The 16,840-nt window shown below is 36.5% G+C and overlaps 3 protein-coding genes across 7 annotated transcripts; all 3 read right to left on the bottom strand.

The window, feature by feature from the left end:
- Window positions 1–196: 196 nt before the first annotated feature.
- Window positions 197–2,814, bottom strand: LOC116015928. Of its 3 annotated transcripts, XM_031256097.1 has the most exons (8): window positions 2,658–2,814; window positions 1,581–1,692; window positions 1,422–1,484; window positions 1,263–1,310; window positions 1,115–1,168; window positions 603–660; window positions 432–484; window positions 197–336 (listed from the first exon to the last, which is right to left on the bottom strand). In XM_031256097.1, the coding sequence occupies exons 2-7, from the start codon at window positions 1,665–1,667 to the stop codon at window positions 435–437; spliced, it is 360 nt and encodes a 119-aa protein (XP_031111957.1). In that variant the 5' UTR covers window positions 1,668–1,692; window positions 2,658–2,814; the 3' UTR covers window positions 197–336; window positions 432–434. The 3 variants fall into 3 exon arrangements, with proteins under 3 accessions (XP_031111957.1, XP_031111955.1, XP_031111956.1); XM_031256095.1 differs by having other exon boundaries at window positions 203–484; XM_031256096.1 differs by lacking the exon at window positions 2,658–2,814 and adding an exon at window positions 1,804–1,889 and having other exon boundaries at window positions 203–484.
- An 894-nt stretch (window positions 2,815–3,708) lies between these two features.
- Window positions 3,709–6,556, bottom strand: LOC116015927 (uncharacterized protein At1g01500-like). Of its 2 annotated transcripts, XR_004097691.1 has the most exons (3): window positions 5,590–6,556; window positions 4,327–4,695; window positions 3,709–4,219 (listed from the first exon to the last, which is right to left on the bottom strand). XR_004097691.1 is itself a non-coding variant. In XM_031256094.1 (2 exons), the coding sequence occupies exons 1-2, from the start codon at window positions 6,262–6,264 to the stop codon at window positions 4,462–4,464; spliced, it is 909 nt and encodes a 302-aa protein (XP_031111954.1). In that variant the 5' UTR covers window positions 6,265–6,556; the 3' UTR covers window positions 3,709–4,461. The 2 variants fall into 2 exon arrangements, 1 of the variants encoding a protein (XP_031111954.1); XM_031256094.1 differs by having other exon boundaries at window positions 3,709–4,695.
- A 697-nt stretch (window positions 6,557–7,253) lies between these two features.
- Window positions 7,254–12,981, bottom strand: LOC116014718 (recQ-mediated genome instability protein 1). 2 transcript variants are annotated; one of them, XM_031254663.1, is made up of 9 exons: window positions 12,424–12,981; window positions 11,905–12,075; window positions 11,324–11,469; window positions 10,567–10,700; window positions 9,547–9,771; window positions 8,972–9,450; window positions 8,466–8,576; window positions 8,270–8,398; window positions 7,254–7,619 (listed from the first exon to the last, which is right to left on the bottom strand). In XM_031254663.1, the coding sequence occupies exons 1-9, from the start codon at window positions 12,880–12,882 to the stop codon at window positions 7,449–7,451; spliced, it is 2,025 nt and encodes a 674-aa protein (XP_031110523.1). In that variant the 5' UTR covers window positions 12,883–12,981; the 3' UTR covers window positions 7,254–7,448. The 2 variants fall into 2 exon arrangements, with proteins under 2 accessions (XP_031110523.1, XP_031110522.1); XM_031254662.1 differs by having other exon boundaries at window positions 8,972–9,771; window positions 12,424–12,980.
- Window positions 12,982–16,840: the final 3,859 nt, after the last annotated feature.

Below are 16,840 nucleotides of genomic sequence, written 5' to 3'. Positions count from 1 at the left end.
CTATCAAATCAAATTTTGTTGGACCATTGCCAGCCACCCAGGTTGAGTGGACATTAATCTTATGTTTCATTCTAGGTATTCCAGCGGAATCAATGAATAAATTCCACTGAATGACATCCTGTTGGTATTTTGGGTGACTTAAGCCTGCACTTTTCATAGAAGTTAAAGTGGCATGCGGATCAAAACAGACTCAAAATAAAGCTACAAGTAGAATATCATCACAATTCTATTGCTTGTCCATTTGATCATTAAGATGTCTTACATCATGGAAGAAGATGAGAAAATATCTAGAAAGTACAACATTGCAAGTGTAGCCAGAAGGGAATGGTTTGCGCCCTGGGGAAACAAGCATGGCAGCAATTTCAAGTCCTTTTCTCCACTCCCAGAAGAACAAAGTAAAACTAAATAATCATCTCTGATCAAAAGGTTACCATCTATTTCTCATCCATTGGGGTTGCTTCGTCTGATGGAGAGTTACTTCCATCTGCATAAAGGAGCAAGGCACAAGAGAAATTTAGTCTTGGGGGAAAATGCTCTGAGACCAAATATATCTAACTCCAGAGCACATGTCATAGCACAGTAAAGCCAATCATCCAACATACCTTCACCATTTGCTGGTGCACAAAGGGATTTGCGGTATCTGGTTTGCTGTTGTGTTGGCTAGAACATCAAAATTCGAAAGGGATTCAAGTGTTAGAAGTGAAGAAACAATTTCAAAAGCGGACAAGAGATACATAACCAGAAAGGAAAAACTGTATGAACAAATCTTGTATTCATGTCCAGATGCAAAAAGATTGTAATTTTACTAGTTTATTTGATTGGAACATTAATCTCATATTCTCACAAACACTTCCCCCTCTTTAGAAGTGCTACCTTCAATCCTAGCATCTAAAGTACTTTAACATTCCCATCTCCCAATAATCCACATTTATATCCAAATTTATCTCCCTACCCCGTTTAGAAATGCCACCTTCAATCCAATGCACAAAAACTCTGTCCTCACCACCCTCAGCAGCCTCTATATCTTCCTCAAGGTAAAACATCGAAAAGAAAAAAAATGGTTTGCCAAGTATGAAGAAACAGTCAGTAAAGCAGTTCAGGCCCACTACACTACCTGCAACTTTGGACGAAGTGCCTCAAGTGGACCTTTAGGCTTCTCTACACCTTGCTGTAATCATAATTCATACCACATGTTAACCAACTGCGATATGCAAGTAATTCAAATAGCCTCAAAATGGTGGTGGTACAAACAAGAATGCTACCTTTCCAAGAGCCCAATCAGCAGAATCAAAATAAGCGCGCTCATGGTCCTGAAATTAAAAGAAAGCTTTTCATAAGAGAAAGAATCTATAATAATTTCACATTCTGAGCACAACAACAAACATCACTTGCAATCTTTAAATAAAACTAAGTCAAATCACCTTAGAGATCAATGGTGGTTTCTTGGGCATGATTCCTCCATATTTTTTCTTAACAACCTCTTGCTAATAGAAACAAAATTAAGAAAAACAGCTAATTAAAATTCTGAAGAAGCATGAAAAGTAAACAAACAGATTTCAAATATTTGATGCGAATACAACTTCCTGTTGGGATGATGGCATGGATATTTCAGATTTTTCTGTAACACCACCCTCTGTTTGCCCTTTGACCTCCTCCATATCTGACATGCTTTTGCAAACTAGTATAAAATAACTGTAACAACATACAAATCATTTGGTATTCAATTTTTACATAAATACAGAATTAAGAAAAAGGCTAACTCAATGATAATCAGCTCATATCTGTTAAGGATAAAAAATTAACCAGCAATGAATCTAATAGAATTACTGGCTGAACCAACTCTTTAGAGAAATAGCTTCAGTTAAAAGGGAGACATCAATTATCTGTCAACAGAAGTTGAGGTACAAAATATTATTTGAAGCTGCTTGAGCTTGAACTTATGGAATCTGTAGTTTACAGTTTCACAACAACAAACCAAGACAAAACATTTAGATGAGCTCACAGTTAGTTGGGTGATCCTCCCAGAAACAGTAAGTTTCACTTCATTTTCAACAAATACAGTTGGTTTGCAAGGAGAAATTCTCTCCAAAATGCAGCATAAAGTCAGAAGTTGCAAAAAGACTGAAAAAGAAAGGTAACTTCACACCTCAAATTCATGCACAATCAGTAACATCACGGAATTCAAAATTTCACTTATCAAAATATGCAGGACCACAGAACTTAGTAATTTATTCTGTTTCAGTTCCATGCCAAAACAAGAAAGAGCAGAGAGTAGTCATGCAATCAAGTACACATTATGCACAGGGAAATGCGATGCTCAGCTTCCTAAATCAGTTTCTAGACAAATTAATTTCGGGAGATTCAAAACCAACGCAAAATCAGTCAAGATCTATAACAATAATGAGCTCGAGCTGAAGCTCCAAATCAAAGTCAGCACCGTCCACCAATCTCATAATACCACAGCATTTCCACACATATGCATACACAAATCCGATGTAAATTTCCAATCAGACAACTGAGATCAGGTAGGATCTAGAATTATAAGACAAACTAAACTGATTTAAACATAGACAGATGCGAAACGACAACAAGATCCGTCGGAGCAATAGCAGAATAAATTGATCACAGAAACGAGCTCGAGGAGAAGATGCGATTACCTCTCGACCGAGCTGAAGAGACGCACACCTGTTGGGCTAGAGACGATTCGGTCGTGAATGATTACTCAATCACAGTTACGCGGAATTCATAGATGTCTGAATTAATTATTACGTCGCAATAGGGAAATACAATATTATTTATTTATTTTTCTTTTTATTAAATTATCATGTCTTATACGGAGTAGCATTATATCCATATCCATATATATAAATAATCAAATGAGATAAGATTTTCCCGTCAAATTATGAGACACGACATAAATGTACAGTCTACTATAAAAATGTATACAAATTAGAGCGTGCAATTTCACAACATGAATGCACACAATCTAGAATGAAATATTGTGCCTTTTATGGAAAGATATTCTCCCACTGAAACATTAGCCTATATATATACCACCACTTTCTTTTTGTGTGCCACAAATTTTTTTAGATTTTATAAGTAACTAATTTTCAACTTTCAAGGTAGTATTTATGATATTTTTCATTTTATAATAGTTTATTTCAACTTGTTTAAAACAAAAATAAAATAAAAATTGGCAATTCATAATTAAATATCATTCAAAGTTTGATGATACTCTAAAATATTATACATAATTACATAAAGATCACAAGTTTGTTCGACTAAGAAACCGATGGGATTGAATAAAGGTGAATGGTAAGAGGCCCTAATGTCCTATTTGTTGTTTGCTTGCTGATGACAATGAGTTACACAATGATGCATTTTCAATGTTACTCAGTATTGTTTAGTGTCCTTCATTATGCGTGTATACCTTTTTTGTTTAAAGTTATCTATTTTGAGAAGCATTTTGAGTAATTTGTTTGTATAAATCTTCCTGTTACAATGTAATATCTTTTCATACATACTTTCTCAACCTACTAAACACAAAAAGTCACTCAATTAAGAAATCACAGCTATGCCGCTCAACCACAAAACCTTTGGGCTTTGGCTATACTACATTTGTTTCTTTGAAGATCGCTTTTCAACAAAAGATGCCACTCTGCCTAATCAAAGTTTTCCACAAACATGATGAGAGCAAGGAACACAAGATTTGTAGGCAAGTCAAGGTTTTAGTACATTACCATAGAGGGAGTAAATGATACCGTTTTTGCACTAGTTAAAAAAACACAGTAGTACAACATAATTATTAGAATGCTCACCAGAACTGTGCAAAATATGATGTCTGGACAGTACACTAACATTTGAAAGTATGATGGGGCTCTACAAATATTCATATTTATTTAAGAGGAATACCTTATTAAGGCAGCTACAAATGATTATCTATGAAAGACTCTTATACTACTTACAGCTGATCGCCTCTGTAAAGACTGGAACACTTCACACCAACATCCTTGGCATATTGACATAGGAAGATATACCCCCATATTATCATTATACTGGGTTAGGGTTAATCAAGTTGTGAATGGAATACTTACTGCAGCTTAATTGAAAGCAAGACGGGGTTCAGAGTTGTTCATGTATCCCAGCCCCCAGCCGAAATGCATTTGTTATATGAACTTGTGAGATTTGAACAGTTTGCTTTGTGTTGCCTCAGCTACAACTGCGATAGGTTCATTAAAAGATTGCTAAAGTCTTTCTGTTTTCCTACCTGGATATGAATGCACCAGACGCCTAGACTAGCCTCGAGATACTAGATAGGTTTTTTACCTCTTCTATCATTTTCTAGAAACTCCACTAAGCTGTCCAGGGGGTCACACAGAAATGGTGTTCCTTCGGGTGCCTCTTGACAGAGAATGCCAAATAGTCAGCATGTTGGTTACTCTTTCGTTTACAACATTGAATCTAAAAGAACCTCCTCCTGAGATTCCTGGTCATTGTTTGATATGAATGCATAAACAGTCCCACACCAACGCCGACACCAAGGCACATTCCCAGGCCTATCCCCACACCAACTCTTACACCAGCATTGAACCAGGACAGTTGGCCATCTTCATCTGCAATCGTTTCTTCTGAATATAAGCCATGCCCGGTTTTCTCATCAAACTTGTAAGGTTCTATATCTGCCTCCTCTGTGATCTGCAAAACAAAAGACAAGAAAATGACAATTGAAAATGGAAGGCGATAATGAGAGACATGGAGAGAGGAAAGGGAGAGAATACAGTATATTGTAGCAAAGAATTTAAGTGTCTGATTAAAATCTAAATAGTATATGCCGCCTTTGGATTCGAAAATTCTATTTCATTGCCCACATGTTGGTGTAAAAAAAATTTGTATCAACACATGAACATTTTGGATGATCTCGAATAACCTTTCCTGGGTAAAATTTCAAGTACTAAAATCAGACATAATACCATCAGAGGTATTGCTCCAAGGTGACCTTACCCTGATGCAATTTTCTCCTTACGAAACCATCAAGGAAACTCTAGATACTTAATAAGATGCAGAATGAACATGTACTGCCCAGACACCCATATTAGACCTTCATAGCCTTCAATACACAAAAGGGCATCTACCTCACATACTATGTCTATATGTTTCTTCATCCACCCCATTTCACTCTGATTAAGTATAGACCACTTTTCCCTAGCCACTTCAAGAGGCTTCAGTCATATCTTCAGGGACTCCCCACCTGACCTTTACAAAAGAATGTTGAGCCCTATTCCTCTAGAAGATCATTATTATACCTTGAAATAAAGGAAGTTCCCTTGATGTTGAAATCTCAGGTTGTTCTAAACCTAGAGACTGATGAAATCAGCCATTAAAGTTCACTTATCCTGCAGCATCCCACCCTCCAATGTCTCAAGAAGCTAGCATGATTTTAATCTACCTTCTCATTCTTCCAATTATCTCGTGAGTCGTGAAGACTCTTTCTATACTATCAGAAATCACTTCACTTATACAAATTTCCATGTACAGTGCATTGAAAAAGAAAGAAATGAGCAAAAACCGGTGAGGTTGGGAATGGAATACCTGTGTCTGTGTTTTTCGTTGTCTAACTGATTCATTCACCTTTTTCTGCACCTTACACACCTCCTCCTCTTCTGGAATGGCATCCAACAACGCCTGCCTGCTCTTCTTCTTTTTCGGGCTAACCTGAATTGTCTTTGTCAAGATCACCGGGACACCAGAAAAACATCCGGCGACGTAAACCTCGATCGACGGGGAGCAAAATCGGAGATTTTGCTGAAAAAATGCCGACGCGCCGGATGCGGCGGTGTAACAATCCATGCTCCAGCCCGTCCGCGAATCGCTATGCGGCACATTGCCATTCGACCAAGGCAAATCCACTCTCTCCAACGACCCGCAAAGAATCAATCCTTCTTCCTTCTCCAACACCTCAAATTCAACCGGGCCGGAGACCAATACGCTATCCGTGCTCACGTAAGTCACCTCCGACGACTCCCTATCCACGCGGTCGCGGCGGAGCGTGATCGAGGAGGCATCCGAGGCAGGAATTCGAGAGCCATTGATAGCTAACGACACGCCCATCTCACGGCGGAGGTGGCGGAGAGTCAGGTAGTCCGGTACGGCGTTGACTGCACATGGCGCAACGCGTACGTAGAACAAACGGATTTCTAAACACCCGCCTTTGAAATTAGAGCGTTGATATACCACCATTGGTAATTCTTCGCCTTGATTCTCCATCAAAAAAGCTATCTTCCTTTTTTTCTCAATTCCTCGTGAAGATTTAACAAGGAAGAGGGAAACTCTAACAGATTATACGGGGATTCTGACGAAACAACGCCTTCATGAGACTGGCGATTAATAAAAATTAAAACTTGAAATATGGAATATGGAGGGTTTTCGCCAGGTTAGATGAAGGTCTGTTCCAATGGCGAGGAGCCAAACAGAGGAGAGAAGAACAAGGTGAAACCAGGGGACGATTGGACTCTGTCTGACTTATATAGGCAGTGTTGAATTTGGGTGGTTGAACATTCATATTCACACTAAATAATAAATATAGGAGTATACGAAGGATATATAGGGGGGAATTTTTCTGAATTGGAAAAAAAAATAATCTCTCAATTTTAAAATTTTCCTGATTTTAACCATTGTCGTTCAAGTTTCAACCAGGTAAACTTAAACTATATATGTAATTTTTCATAGAAGAATAAATTCTTTGCTTCAAAATAAATGATCAAGTGAGTTACAAGCATGAGTTCAATTCTTACCAACATCCAACATCCTCTCAATTCATCCGGTTACACAAAATCTTCAAATTTATCATGTAACTTGTTCACACCCTCATAGAGAGAGAGGACTAGATTATAGAACTACACTGTTTTAAACTATAGTTGTACTTTATCTTGCATTTCATGTCTTATTTGTAAACTCTTTTGTAAAGTTTTTTTTTTTTTTGAAATCAACTCTTTTGTAAAGTTAATGATGCAATTCACAACAACTAAAAACATACTACAACTAAAGGTAATTGAATGAATAAAAACATATTTTTTCTTTTGAATAAATTAGAGCATGACAACAACCAATGGAGTAAAAAATAAAATATAGTAAATATACATCATATGTAAATAATAAAACATCTTTATTATATTGGTAAAAGCATCCTTATTGGTAATACATTAATTAAATAATATAAAGATATCAAATCAATAGGCTTATCATTTGAAAATGAATGAAACCGTAATGAAATATTTTGATTATAAATGCATTTGAATCCTATAATTTTCATTCCATTCCTTTTATCTCTAACCAAACACCCCTAAATATAAGATAAAATTAAAAATTAATTGCTAAGGAAAGAAATGTTGCAATTTAGCTCTCAAATGCTTGATCACACAATTAACTGAATTTAAGTATGCATAAGTACATTAAGGGGATAGATGAATAGTATCTGAGCCGCGATGAGGCTGTAATTGCACCGAAGTAGAGGATTGCAGTCGCCTAAGAAGCAACCAAGCATCGGAGGCAGGACACCCCTGGTTCATTTCAGTGGCAACTGGGAATGGAGATTCTTCATTCATCTCTACAATCATTGTTCCCTGAAACAAACATAACACCATGCATGATTTATGAACACAATAAAGTTTACTATGGGCCTTGTTAACATAATTAGCTTTTCATTCAATATAAGTGTTTGATTAATTAGCTTTTTGTAACTGTTTATTGCTCTAAAATGCTAAAATTTAAAAAGCTGCTCAAAACAATTTTTTCGATCAGTTTTTGAGAATGTCATTTTGTATGTAATCAGCTAATAGCTAATTTACCAAATATCTTTCTACAATCAACTAACTAACTGCTATTTACCAAACACCTCATGTATAACTTGTCCTTCATCAATCAACATTAAATCCAACAGCCAGAAATTCCAAGGCCAATAATGGAACAGAGGCAAGAAGTCAAGTTAAACCGATCAAGTGTTATTGTAGAATTAATTATACTGGTCCTAAAACTATAGTGACAATTCCCCTTTTAGGAGGGGGCAGAGTTCTATCACCAATTCACCATACATATTGGTGGTGTTTGTCTAATAAGTAATAACCTCATCTTATCTCGTCACATCTCATAATAGCACATGCTACAAAGCGTCACTCTAGAACCAGTGATCGCTTTCCTCTGCAGACTTTAAAGGTGGATAGTGCAATAGGTATTTGGTGAATAGTTAAGAGCACGGATATGGAAGGTACAATACCTCAAAATTCATAAGGAATCTCTGGAATTGTTTCATAGTTTCTTTCATGTCGTTTTCTTGCTTTTTATCTGAAGAAGCAAGAGCATTAGTTACTTCCATAGGAGAGTAACCAGTTCCTTTTTGCACAACCTGGAGTACAAAAGAGATTAGATTGTGATAGCATCAGATGAAACATATTTATTGTAATTTAACATACATTGTGATCAATAAGTATCTCAGAGATGAGGCTTCCATCATCAACGTAAACTCTAAGCTCATATGTACTCCTTTCTTTATATTTAAAACTCTTCACACCAGTAAGAAAGCACTGCAAATTAAGTGTCAGACATCAGATTCTAATAGATTTGTAAGGGATAATAGAAAATATGGGGAAATATGGGGAGATTGAAATTTCTGTGTATTGAATCATGTATAATGCAAACAAGTAACCTTTTTTAATTGTGCACTTTCAGAATTAGAGCAAATCTTAAAAGTTACAACGAAATCAGTTGTTTAAGTAGCCACATAAGCATAGATTATTATCAATTCCAACAAAGAATGGAACTGATACACATATATCACTTGCTATGCAAATAATATTAAACCAAAAAAAAAAAATTATAATGAAAAGCTAATTTATCTCTGTTTTAAAAACTTGAGTAGAATATCAGCATGGAAGTTTTAGAGATAAACAACAATCAAAAACAAAACAAAAAGAATTACCTTGATTTTTCCTTTTACAGAGGAAGTTTTATCCATAGCAGCCGCCCACTTAGCTGACAAACTAGCCATGTAAGTAAAAGGAATTTCCTTGTCTCCAGTAAGGATAAATGGGTGCTCCAACTCATCAGCCATACAAACTTCTTCAGCATCTATAGCTGCAGTAGGTAATTCATCTTCAGAGTCTACAGTTGTGATATGGACTGGAATGTTACTTTGAGTTCTGCCTTGTGCAAGAGTGTCAGACACAATTCCTGCATCAATGGAATCAATGTCTTCAGCATCCATAGCTCCATTAGGCAGTGAAATAGATGCAGCTTCTTCTGTGTGAACAGAAACTGCAATATCTTCTCCAGTGGTGCTGCTGGAAGGGATCGTAGACATGGTTTCTATGTCAACCATATGGCTTTCCTCATCATCCATAACCTCCATAGGTGAAAGGCCAATTTCAGTATCTTCCCTACTGATAGAAGCTGCAACATCTCCCCTACTAACTGCAGCAGTGCTAGACGCATGCATTGCCTCCATGGGTGAAAGGCCAATTTCAGTATCTTCCCTACTGATAGAAGCTTCAACATCTCCCCTACTAACTGCAGCAGTGCTAGACGCATGCATTGACTCCATGGGTGAAAGGCCACTTTCAGCATCTTCCCTCCTGTTGAGAGCAGCAACCCTATTACTGGCAGGGATACTTGACATATCCATAGCCTCCACAAAGGAAAGATCAGTTTCAGCTTCTTCCCTCCTGATGGGAGCTGCAACATCTCCAAACCTATTACTGGCACGGGTTCCAGACAAGGTTCCTGCTATCAATTGAAGAAACCAACTATATTATAAAACTACAATAAAGTATCACATTTATACAGATTACAGATAATTATATTATTCAGTATTTACCATCAATATTTACAGGCATTTTAAATTCCTATGAAGCAATTGGCATAAAAGATATACTTCACTGCTCATAGGAAACCATTTAAAGACAGTATGAGCAAGAGGTTAGTGTCTTAGATGTCTACCCTAGAGCCCCATCACAACAAATGCATATAAAATCTACTTCTATAGCATATAATGTAGAAAACCAGCACCCATGAAATTGGAGCAGTGCTACAATTTCTGAACACATCAGTACTCATTACATCGTAGAAGCCAAGAGGTCTCTTAAAGTGAAAGTGTTAGTTACATGCTAATTTTGAGAACAGGATTCATAGTTAATGTTGTTCCAACAGCAATTTACATGGCTTATAGCCTTCTGGTGGTTGAGATCATAAAACAATTTTAAAAATTTTAATTACTGACATAAGCCTCTATGCATGCCTTCCCAAATAACTACCTGGAATAGCATGTCAAAATTGATAGAAAAGGTAGCATAGTTGCATAGCAATAGGTGAGAACAAATTTGCTTCTGGAAATTCTTGAAAACCAAAGAGGTATTTTAAATTGAAGAGCTTCCAATAAGGTAACAGAGGCATGCAAAGGATTCCTCGGGCCAAACGAAGATTGGCCCTTGACTGCAAGACCCATTATAAATGCAGCAAGCCCTGTCTGATACTTCATGTTGTTAACAGTAGATTGTTCTCTGAGACACAGAAAAATACCTCTCTCTTGATACAGGGGAGGTCGATCACTCCCTCTGGGAGCATCAGGGCATTCTGGAGCAGTAGCACCTTCTACAGGCCATGCGGCACGAGTTAGTCTAGTTGCTAAAGGAGGAACAACTCCGTTTCTTGTTCTGTTATATGAAAGGAATAATCCCCCAATCAATACACTAATAAAAATCACATTTTTCAGCCAAATTCAGTTCACAAACTTCACACCAATCAATAATTAGACATCAGAATGTAAATAAGTACAAAGAGATGTGAAAAGAAGAATAAATGAGGGCCTTTGAGCTCATAAATGCAGATTGAATTAGAGAAATCAGAGCAGGAAATATTCGTATAATACGGAGTATTTGATGAGACTTGTTATGAAATGACAATAAAGTTTCAAATTCATACTGAACAAACATGAGATATAGTACACGCAATCTATGTTATATCTTCTCTGGTTTAAGGGGAAACAAACAAACAAAAACAACAACATCATCAAAGTTCAGCAAAATGAGATAGTAAGCTCCATAGTATATTAGCATCTCCCAGGACTAGCAAACAGGACCAAAAAAAAAACAGGATCCAACTTACCAAGAGTAAGGGGAAAGAGAAGGTCATTTTCACAGCCATTGTCATTCCCATTTTAGAGAAGCATATTATCCTAGTATAACTTTTAAAATATATCGATGACATATAAACCCGTGACTCTAGATATTACACACAAATGAGAGAAGTATGGCATATGTCTGCCCCAAGTAGAGACCTTTTTCCCCTTGGTGGCTTATTTACTTCTTTAACAAGCCTCTGACGCACTCCCTCCAACTCTTCAACCATACCACCCAAAATTTCAAAAACTTCAGGGACCAGCATTAAGAGCCCATGCCTTACATTGACATTACAAATGGCAACCTGCAAACTAGAGCAGTGGTCAGTATTAATAAATTATGCAAAGAAACCAGTATGCATCTACATAAAAGGAGATAAAAGTTAGCCCCCTCATACCAAAAAAGAAGCTGCAAGTAGCAGAAGATTTAAGGTTTGAACTGAAAAGAAATTGATCACTCATCATAATTTATGCACAATGCATTTGGTTTATCCTATTGGCAGCATATATTTTCAAGATATACGTCAGCCTACTAGATTTCCAACCGTTAGATCATCTATTAAGTTCCCCATGAAAATTGAAGTCCGATAAGTACTGAGGCCAAACAATGAAATTTTTCTGAAGTAGGAAAACGTCATAAAAAACTTGTCGACTCAAAAGAAGCATTCACACACACAAACACACATAAAAACAAAAAGGAAACATGACCAAAAGAACAAACAAGGGTTTCAAATATGAACCTTAATACCAGCAGGAGCCATGACATCAAGCCCCTTTATGGGCCTGTATTCCATGCCAAACACGCGTTGAATGCCATCTGTCATTGACAATTTGAGGCACCTCTTGATTCCGGCAGATGATTCTTGGTACCTTCCTCTTAGAGGACAGCTGATATTAACTATCTCGTCCACCTTATAGGGGAAAAAAAATGAAGCAACAAAATGTTATATGGAGTATACACATTAGTACTGTCATCCCACCATCATTGTTTATATTGATTAAAAAATAATAATAATAATACCCTAATAGAAACCTTATATTGCAAATTTATAATCTACTAAGTAGTGATATGCCTCATTATTGACACTTATTGATAAGATTGTATATCTTCAAAATTAAGTACACGTTTACTGCCAGCTGAAGGAATCAAATAAGATAAGCATCAAGTAAGAGTTCTGCCAAAAATGACCATTAAAAATAAATTTCATGCGGGAATTAGAGTGCAGGGCAATGGACTGCAAATACTACCATCTACCCACCTGAAGCACAAAGGGACCTTTGAGATCAACGGAATGCAATGTGTGGACGTTTGGAGGGAGCTCCCCGGCACCTGATAAATTCATATCCGAGTAGAGGAATTGCTGGAAGCACAGCTTAGCCTTGGTTGCGTCGTCGAAGGCCCGAAATCTCGGGACGGATCCCTCTAATTGGGCGAGGCAGGACTGCAGCCATTCCACTCGCAATCGGAGCCCCACCTCTTGCAAGACGCGGCCAACGGTGCAATCGGCGACTTCGGATGAGGGAGTGGGAGTGGGAGGGGCGGGGGAATTGAGGGTTACAGTTTCGAAATTGAGATTGGCGGTTGTGGAATCGTCTTCCTCCTCCACGACTCGCGGTGGTTGTCGAGGCTGTGGAGACACTTCTACTACTACTTCTTCCTCTTCGTCTTCTTCGTCGGATGAACTGATGATTCGGTGGCGGCGTCTCATCGTCGACATTGCACTGTGCTCGCTTTGCCCGGGGTTCGAGTTCCCTCCACTTTTTTCAACTGTGACTTCGTGTTCTAGGTTCACAAAAAATACAAATATTTAGCTGAAAAATATTTAAATGAAATGAAATTTAAATTCAATACTCTTAGATAATGATTGATTGGTTGCATATTCAAATAGTGCTTATCAAGCTGTGGGCTACTATGCATGAGCATGATTTGCCTAACTGATGACTATTGTATATAAATGGTGGGGAAAAATGACATTGTAAAAGACTATTTTGTGGTAAAAATATCAGTGGGTCTACCCTCGATTTGAGTCCGCCGTCGATTAAGTCAAAATGAATTTGAATTCTTCAAGTGAAACAAATAAATGAATATATTGTATGCTAAAAGATGATAATGAGTGAATGATAAATTGAATTTTAAAATATCCACATTTGAATTAAAAAAAAAAAACAACGTTTAAAAAGCTTGGAAAAGCTTTTGTCTCACATTAGAAAGGAAAATGAATTTGCAATATCATATATACAATACATTATAGGCCAAACATCTTATACTCAGATGGTATGTAGTAGCTCTCTCATATAGAAAGTCATAAGATTGAGCTTCAATGGATAGGGATAACAATGTGTCCCGTTCCCGTCAGGGACGGGGACGGGGATGGGGAAGTTTTGCGGGGATCGGGGACGGGTATGGGGAATTTTTAGAATTCCCCACCGGGGACAGGGACGGGAATACCCCTCCCCGCCCCGCCCCGTCCCGTCCCCAAATTAAAAAATTATATATATATATATNCCCCGCCCCGCCCCGTCCCGTCCCCAAATTAAAAAATTATATATATATATATATGTGTGTGTGTATGTGTATATATTAATTAATTAATTAAGTCCATTAGTGTATATTGTTTGTTTTACTGTATGTCTGTATACTGTGTGTGTATATATATATATTAATTAATTAAGTCCATTAGTTATATACTGTTTGTTTTTTTATATATAAGAAATTATACGATTTGTTTATATGAAATGTTAATTAATGAACTAAATGTAATTGTATCTGTTTTAAATGAATTGTTTCAAATGTATTTTTAGTTTTTACTGAATTTTTTTATGTAATCATGTTGATTGGGGATTTCAGATTCGGACTTTAAAATATTATGACATTTGAACTATTTGTATTTTATATTTTGGATTGAAAATTTAAAATTTGACAATCTGACTATAGGGTTGTCCGCGGACGGGGACGGAAAATTTTTTTAAATCTCCACCGAAGACCGGGGTGGGGACGGGGACGGGGACGGGGTCTGGGGAGCGGGGACGGGGACGGGGAGTATACTCCCCGCACCCGCCTCCGCCCCGTTGCCATTCCTATGAGGAACTATAATACATGTATAATGTTTACTTATTACACATTCATAATTATTAGTAATTATCATTTTTTCGTCAAGAAAAAAAAAACAAAAACAAAAACAAAAAACAAATACGGAGTAGATGATGATAAATGATGGATGGAGGGGAAAAGTATGAATTAAAGTCCACACAACCATTAAATTGCGTTTCGTTTTCAATTAAACAGAATCCATGCAAGTGTACTGGGAATTGACTAATCGAGGTGTGCCATTGGGCGGCTGAATGAACTTTAGATGTAGGGGGCCGGATGGCCCGGATCAAAGCAACACCAAATAATAAGATTAATAATAATAAATGTATTCAAAAAGAAAAAGAAGTAAAACTCTTTTATATATATCATACACACACAAACATGTATTTGTATTTATTTATTTATTAGATTTATCAGGTTATACTAAACTAATCATAAATCTAAAAAAATTCATGATCATGGGCGCCAAAGGAGGTAAGGCACCTACCATGTTGTTGGAGCAATACTTCAAATATGACATATTCTTGAGCCATTGAACTAAGTTTGGGATGATGCCTCAATATCTATGCATGACAAAACCAACTTGATTGTTCAGTCGAAGGACACCATGTCAACTTTGTTTATAACTTGTCATCATAGTGTTACTCACATCACTAATATAATTAAGGTTATCTTCTTTAATTGATCGAGTGTTAGGTGTCGAAAATATCATCTTCAAACCATTATATAGACTTGCAACTCAAGTATAAATGTGTTTATTATGATGTAACTCTAGTCAAGTTGGTAGGACACTTGGTTTAGTAACTACAGGGTTTTAGGTTATCGACTGCATATAGGAGTTGCATATTGCCCTTATCGATTTAAGGTGATTAGCTATGAGCAACTTAGATTGGTTCATAAGTCTCAAAAAATTCACAAATGTTTGTTTTTTGTATTCTAAACGATGTGTGGATATGGCGGCTCATGTCCTTGCTATGAATGTCATTTTTAGGTCAGGTTGTATATGGAATGGTTTTTCATTATGTTTTTTTTCCTTGTACGAAGCTCTAAGCAAGCTAATGAAATCGTTACTTTATGATTTAAAAAAAAAAAAACAGGTCATTTGTCGAGTACGATTACAAGGTACGTACCCTTCACATTGAGTTTGTCATCTATGGATAACATAAACTGGTCACTATGTCATTTGTTGACTAATGTCATAAGACGCTTTTCAATTGTAACCCACCTTGAGATAATAGCTTTGTAAAGTAAATCAAAGTATTAATGTATCCATCAAATGAATGTGACTCATTGAACGTTATCAATCTTGTTGAATCATTGAATAACATTTGGAATAGCTCAAAAGAGATGTGATTGAACACTTCCGTCTTCAACTTAAAATGAGAGTCCATAACATTCAGATAACACAAGTGCACTTACATTGAAACCACGTAAATTAAACAGTATGCGTTACAACGTCATGCATGGCCCCTTTGCACTTGATTCACCACAATACGCAATATGGTCGGTTAAATCCATCGATCTCAGCCTCGACAACAACCCACCCCAACCTAAATACTCCAGGATGTTCAAAACTCATTTAAGATCATAGTATTCTAACAAAAGATAGATGGATTAGATGGTACTAATGCAATTAAATTTTAAGAAGTTTCTTCATCTAGGATATTGGTAAGAATGAACACAAATACGACAATCATACAACATCTACTTGCCAATCTATCATAGGGATTTCAAATACGATAATCATGTAATATGTGTCACTGTGATTAAGGTGTTTAAAGGCATGATTAAACAAAAAAATTAAAATAACTTATATTATTTTTCTTTAAAATTAAAAGCACACTGAAATCTAAGTATAAGATACTAAGATAGTCCAAAAGCACACTGAAATCTAAGTATAAGATACTAAGATAGTCCTAATTAATGCATAGATCGGCATATAAGATACTAAGATAGTCCTAATTAATGCATAGATCGGCAAGGCATGATTAAACAAAAAAATTAAAATAACTTATATTATTTTTCTTTAAAATTAAAAGCACACTGAAATCTAAGTATAAGATACTAAGATAGTCCTAATTAATGCATAGATCGGCAAGGCATGATTAAACAAAAAAATTAAAATAACTTATATTATTTTTCTTTAAAATTAAAAGCACACTGAAATCTAAGTATAAGATACTAAGATAGTCCTAATTAATGCATAGATCGGCATCAATGGCCCCATGGTACTGTGGTAGGCATCACTACACAAGAATTTTAGAAGCCATGCAGTACTTTTTTTTTTTTCCTTCACCTTACTAAAACACAAAGAGTCAACAGTTTTTTCAAACTACTGAAGCACAAAGAGTCAACAGTTGACTCATTGACTCCACTGAGACTCGAGTATTAACTGAAACACCGGATGTCACCAGACCACAAGATCTTTGGTGCCATGCAGTACTTATTAGTTCAATTATTTAAGGGTTATTTTGAGAATTTTACTCAACGACAGGATGGGGTCGGGCGACTAACGTCAGACGGTGCGCGTGGTTTAATTTCTGGGGTGGCAAAGAAAGGCTACGTACTGCTTTTATTGGTGTTGC

Source organism: Ipomoea triloba, chromosome 4 (assembly GCF_003576645.1).
Source record: "Ipomoea triloba cultivar NCNSP0323 chromosome 4, ASM357664v1".
Taxonomy (NCBI): Eukaryota; Viridiplantae; Streptophyta; class Magnoliopsida; order Solanales; family Convolvulaceae; genus Ipomoea; species Ipomoea triloba.
The sequence above is the reverse complement of the archived record's forward strand: the minus strand, read 5'-3'. Positions and strand labels throughout refer to the sequence as shown.

Bases quoted from the DNA above. Each gene is read 5' to 3' on its own strand.
- LOC116015927 (XM_031256094.1), bottom strand. From the start codon at position 6,264: ATGGAGAATCAAGGCGAAGAATTACCAATGGTGGTATATCAACGCTCT. The intron at 4,696-5,589 runs GTATTCCATTCC...TTTGTTTTGCAG, and splicing joins AACGAAAAACACAGACACAG to ATCACAGAGGAGGCAGATAT.
- LOC116015928 (XM_031256097.1), bottom strand. From the start codon at position 1,667: ATGTCAGATATGGAGGAGGTCAAAGGGCAAACAGAGGGTGGTGTTACA. The intron at 1,311-1,421 runs GTGATTTGACTT...TTTTAATTTCAG, and splicing joins AACCACCATTGATCTCTAAG to GACCATGAGCGCGCTTATTT. The intron at 485-602 runs GTATGTTGGATG...TCCTTTATGCAG, and splicing joins TGCACCAGCAAATGGTGAAG to ATGGAAGTAACTCTCCATCA.
- LOC116014718 (XM_031254662.1), bottom strand. From the start codon at position 12,882: ATGTCGACGATGAGACGCCGCCACCGAATCATCAGTTCATCCGACGAA. The intron at 8,577-8,971 runs GTAATTCTTTTT...CTTAATTTGCAG, and splicing joins CTGTAAAAGGAAAAATCAAG to TGCTTTCTTACTGGTGTGAA. The intron at 8,399-8,465 runs GTATGTTAAATT...TTTGTACTCCAG, and splicing joins AGATACTTATTGATCACAAT to GTTGTGCAAAAAGGAACTGG.